The sequence below is a fragment of the Ailuropoda melanoleuca genome, chromosome 11 (assembly GCF_002007445.2).
Source record: "Ailuropoda melanoleuca isolate Jingjing chromosome 11, ASM200744v2, whole genome shotgun sequence".
NCBI classification, from domain to species: Eukaryota; Metazoa; Chordata; class Mammalia; order Carnivora; family Ursidae; genus Ailuropoda; species Ailuropoda melanoleuca.
Genome location: NC_048228.1, coordinates 471,923 through 477,159, shown reverse-complemented (window position 1 = coordinate 477,159; position 5,237 = coordinate 471,923). Strand labels below are relative to the sequence as shown.

Genomic DNA, 5,237 nt, shown 5'->3' with positions numbered 1-5,237 from the left:
ATTACAAGAAACACATTTTTGTTTTTTTTTTTTAAAGTAATCTGGGGGCGCCTGGGTGGGTCAGTCGGTTAAGTGTCTGCCTTTGGCTCAAGTCCTGGGATGGGCCCATGTCGGGCTCCCTGCTCAGGGGGAGCCTGCTTCTCCACCCCGTTTGTGCTCTTTCTCCCTCACTCCCTCTCTCTCAAATAAATACAGTCTTTTAAAGAGCTAAATAGAAGCAAATACCTTTATAAAAAAATTTTTTTAAAATAATCTGCACACCTAATGTGGGGCTTGAACTCACAACCCTGAGATCAGGAGTCACATGCTCTTCCGACTTGAGCCAGTTGGGCGTCCCAAGAAACACACTTTACTTTTATTTTTTAGATTTTATTAATTTGACAGAGAGCGAGAGAGCACAAGCAGGGGGAGCAGCAGAGGGAGAGGGAGAAGCAGATTCCCCACTGAGCAGGGAGCCCGATGTGGGGCTCGATCTCAGGACCCTGGGATCATTACCTGAGCCAAAGACAGACGTCTAATGGACTGAGCCACCTGGGTGCCCCAAGAAACACAATTTTAATACACTGCTGGGCTTACAAGGAAGTAAATATCTTCAAGGCTCCCCCCAAATTAAAAACACTAATAAATAAATAAACAAATAGAAGGGTAATGAGCAGAAATGAGCAGGAACCCAGGAAGATGAAAGGAAACAGGTGGGATAGCAGCAAGGCCCCTCGACACAGGGATGGAGAGGCGCACCCGCGATTAGGAAAGGCCGCACAGAAGAGGGACTCCTTCCTGGCGGGATGTGTCCTCAGGGTCTCCACAGGTACGGGCTGACAGTGGAGAATGAGCATCCATTCAAGGAAACAATATACTATTAGAATCAGCGGAGACATCAAGTTTCTGATTTGGACCCCCCAAAGAGTAAGAAATTGGAATTGTTAGGTACAGAATATAAAATAACTATATGTGAAATGCTCAAGAAACTGAAGCAAAACTGGAATCCAAAAATTGCACATGCGTGGAGATCTGAGTAAGAAACAAGTATAACTTCTAGATATGATAATAAAATAACTTAAAATTAAATGAATGCGTTTACTGGCATATTAGACAGAACCAAAGAATTAGCGAAACTGGAAGAAGATGAATAAATTGCCCAGAATGCGGCCAGAGAGCGGGGGGAGCAGGAAACACAACAGAGAGGTGAGCGGAGGCTGGGAGGAAAGCGGAAGAGATGCTCCCTCAGGGGAGGCCAACTTGGAGACACGGGGCAACGGGGCAACGGCTGAGAATTCTCCAGAACTGATGAAGGGTAGGGGTCTGCAGGGACGGGACACACAGTATATACCAAACGGGTGAATGAGAGCGTGTCCACCACTGGAAACATGCTCCAAGCCAAACACGGGGAAAGAGCTTCAACTTACCCAGAGAACCTGTCTCGATGCTCGCCCCCCCCCGCCCCCCGCTGAGCCCTGCAAGGCCTGGGGCTGTTGGCCACTGCTGACCTTCTGCAACCAGGTGCTTCCCGGGCAAGTCTCGCCACTTCTGGAACCCTCCGGGGGCCCGCAGGGCTGCCCCCCGTGCGGCACAGAAGCCAAGAGGCCCACCTTTCCCTGGGCCTGGCCAGGCGCCCCTTCTACGAGACGCATCTCCCTCCTCCCTGGGGGTTCCCCAGCGCCCCCGCCTCGGAGAGGACTGCGGCGGGGGGAGACCTTGGAGAGGCGGGGACCGCGGTTCGGGGGAGTCTGGCGCCACCTCGCGGCCACTCGGAACACTGCGTACGAAGCCCCGAGGTCGGCCCGCGATTGGCGAGGACGGAACCGGGACGCCGGGCCCGAGCTCGCAGGCCGGAGGCTCTCCCGTGCGGCGCGGGAGGAGCTCGGGGGCCTTCCCGGATCTGGAAGTCTTGTCCTTTGGCGAGGCCTCTGGGGCTCACACCCAGGCGCAGAGCTGCTCCTCCCCGTCGGGGCGGCGTCCCACTCGCCCGCGGTCGCTGCGCCCCGGGTGGCGGCGGGGTCCCGGGGTCCAAGTTGGGGGCGGTAGCAGCGTGCGGAGGCGCCTGGCTAGGCGGGTGCGGGCGGCCGAGGCAAGCACGAGCAGCGGAGGCAGCGAGAGGAACCCGAGGACGATGAGCGCCGCGGAGCCTCGGTCCGAGAGCAGCGCGCGGCACGCGGGGCGGGGCGTCGGGTGAACCTGCGGGGAGGCGAGCGGTCGCGCGGGGCGCGGCCTGGGAGCAGGTGGTCCCGCAGAGGCCGGGGGGCGGGGCCTGAGAGATGACCAGGGGAGGGACTAGCGGACCGGGCGCGGCGCGTGGTCAGTGCGAACCTGAGGGGTGGGGCCTGGGCGCGGGTTGGTGGCTGCGGCTGGCCGTGGCCGCGCTTTTTTGAGTCGAGAATGGGAGATCCGGGGCCCAAGCGGCAACTGGCCCGAGTGGGAGTCCCTTGAGGGGAGCCTCAGAAACTTGTTTTCCGATTGTCCCGTCCCGGCTTTCCTCCGGTCTCTGCTCTCCCGGGGCCCTTCCCTAGGTTGGCATCTGACCTCGGGCTCCCGCCCGCGCCTCTCACCAGACGGCGCCGCCTTCTCTTCTTCCGCCCCGCCTTCAGTCCCCCGCCCCCGCCTCAAGCCTACGGAAGGAGGACCCAGGGCACGTCTACCTACGGGCCCTCTTCTGAGACCAAGCCACAGCCCATTCCACACGGGGCAATCCAGCCCGGCGCAGGGGGCTCTCCGAGTAGCTGTGGGGACGGGTAGGCGTGGTGCACTGGAGAACTTTGGCAATAGCTTCACCTTCTCTTCCTGGAACCCCCCTTCCCTTCCCACCATGCCCAGCTGTCCAGGCCCTGGTGGCCCTTGGTACAGGGCTAGGGGGCCTCGCAAGGGGAGGGAGCTCTCCGCTCCAGTGACAAACAAAAGCCCTTCTTCTGCTGTGGCTGCGGGGGAGGGGGTGTGCTTGGCAGAAGAAGGGGCCTTCCAGGGAGGGGCACATATGTCTCTGGGGATAAGGGGGCCATGCTGAAAGGGCAAGATTCACCTACAGCCCCAAGGCCCTGCACTTCTGCAGGACCCCACACTCCCTAGGACCCCAGCCAGCCTCCACCCTGCCCCTGGAGGGCTTAGCTCACCCTTGAATGGCACAGGAATCCCAGGTACACGATGGCAGCTGCTGGCAGCAGCACCAGCAGGAACACGGTTGCAGGCAGCAGCAGGTGCAGCAGGAGTCCCGCCAGGGCCTGGCCAGGCAGCAGCAGGGTCCCAAGGCCTTGGACAGCCAGGCCTACCCACTCTGGGGACGTCAGGGCTGAGGCCTGGCAGTCAGGAAATCTTCCTGGCAGCATGGGTGCCGTGTCGGAAGTGCCCCCTCCCTCATCCTCCTCCGTCTCCTTCTCCTGTTCACTCATGCTCTTGCGGGCAACAGGCCTGGTGCGTTCCCAGAGGCAGGCAGACGGCAGGACCTAGGTCCCCAGGTCAGACTCCCACCCAGACCCCAGCAATCTCTGTAGACCCCTATGGAGGACAGCACCCTGGCCCAGGTAGGTCCAGCTCCGACCATCAGTCTCCAGGGCCACACCACTGCCTCAGTTTCCCCTGCTGCCAGGCTGGGCCTCTCTCTGCCAGGCGACTGCAGCTCCGGCTCTGGTTGGTCTCTTGTGTGTTCTGGTCAGGGCTTGCACAGCTGTCCCGGCACTGGGGCCCTCCTCCCTCCCAGTCCCGCCCTCTCCCCGCTTCCAGCTCCCCCACACAACGACTTCATTTCATAGGTCTTGCTCCGACAAGGGCCCCATCAGTTGTTGCTGATTTGAGGTGGCCACTCACCGCACTTCCCAGCCTTAGTCCCTACTGGTGCTCTCATTCCCAAACCTGGCCTCTCTCAGCCTCAGTAAAACGGGAAACACTGGTGCCTAGACTGTAGGGCTGCGGAGAGGGCATGCGGGCCATGCGTGTGAAGTGCAGGACTCAGCACACAGCAGGTGCTCAATAACAGCAGCTATGATTACAAGCATCCTTTGTGTTGGAGTCTCATCCATCCTGAAAACAGTGGGAACATGCACTGTTACTTCAGCTGGGGAGGAGGCATTCCCTGCTCTTCTGTAAACCCCAACTAGTTTCCCCAGATATTACTGAAATGCTCTTAACTCCTAACAGACGTTAGCTTTTTCTGGTATAGCACTTGGAATGTTAAACACCACTGACATAACTAGCTGACGCTTGGAGTAGGTTGCCTGTTAGCTCGATGAACAAGCCGTATGGCATCAGATATGAACGTCTCCCTTTCACACCTTCTCCCGCCATTGGCTTTATTCATGTCCAACTTTTTTTTTTTTTAAAGATTTTATTTATTTATTTGACAGAGACAGAGACAGCCAGCGAGAGAGGGAACACNGTGTCCAACTTTTCTTTTTTTTTTTTTTTTAAAGATTTTATTTATTTATTTGACAGAGACAGAGACAGCCAGCGAGAGAGGGAACACAAGCAGGGGGAGTGGGAGAGGAAGAAGCAGGCTCCCAGCAGAGGAGCCCGATGCGGGGCTCGATCCCAGAACACCGGGATCACGCCCTGAGCCGAAGGCAGACGCCCAACTGCTGTGCCACCCAGGCGCCCCAATCATGTCCAACTTTTCTTTAAACATTTTCCAGAGCGTAATTCCCTTCAGACACATATGAATGGCAGATGGCAACGATCGTGCACAGTGGGTATAAGGAATGCAAGCCGAAGACAGGCCCCTGTGAGGACGTGAGCTGAGGCTCCCCGTGGCACATGCCAAGTCCTGTTGCCCGAAACACACATGCGAGTTAATTGTTTTCACGGGCACACACATATCCAAATCTTACAGTAGCTGTTTTTTTAATTCAGATAATGAATTTAGGGTAAAAATGTAAATGATTCTGTTCAGATGCAGAGCTCAGCTGGAGAGGGTACCTGTCTAGTCCCCTAAGCTTCAGCCTCTGCTCAGGTCCCTCTCGCATTCATTCGGTCCTGCAGTAAAGACTGGCCGAGCTCCCGCAGTGTGCCAGAACAGCTCTAGGCTCTGTGGACTCTATGGTAAAGGAGGCCAATGTGGGCCTCTGCCCTGTAGGGGACAGCTCTGTGTGGGTACCCTGACAGGCCTGCAAGAATCCATAGCTGAATGAGCTGCAGGGCTCCAGGCTGTGGCAGAAGGTGGAGGACCAGCCAGGGCCTTCAGGACACTTCATCCCTAGGAGTGTGTTTGCAGGGATGGGGGCGCTGAGGGTGGTGGGAAAGCTATGACCACCCAT

General features: G+C 57.5%; 1 protein-coding gene across 1 annotated transcript; it reads right to left on the bottom strand.

The window, feature by feature from the left end:
• Window positions 1–244: 244 nt before the first annotated feature.
• TMEM88B (transmembrane protein 88B) lies at window positions 245–3,612 on the bottom strand. Its single transcript, XM_002924376.4, has 2 exons — window positions 3,105–3,612; window positions 245–2,175 (listed from the first exon to the last, which is right to left on the bottom strand). Exons 1-2 carry the CDS (start codon window positions 3,378–3,380, stop codon window positions 1,915–1,917), a joined length of 537 nt encoding a protein of 178 aa, XP_002924422.1. The 5' UTR covers window positions 3,381–3,612; the 3' UTR covers window positions 245–1,914.
• Window positions 3,613–5,237: the final 1,625 nt, after the last annotated feature.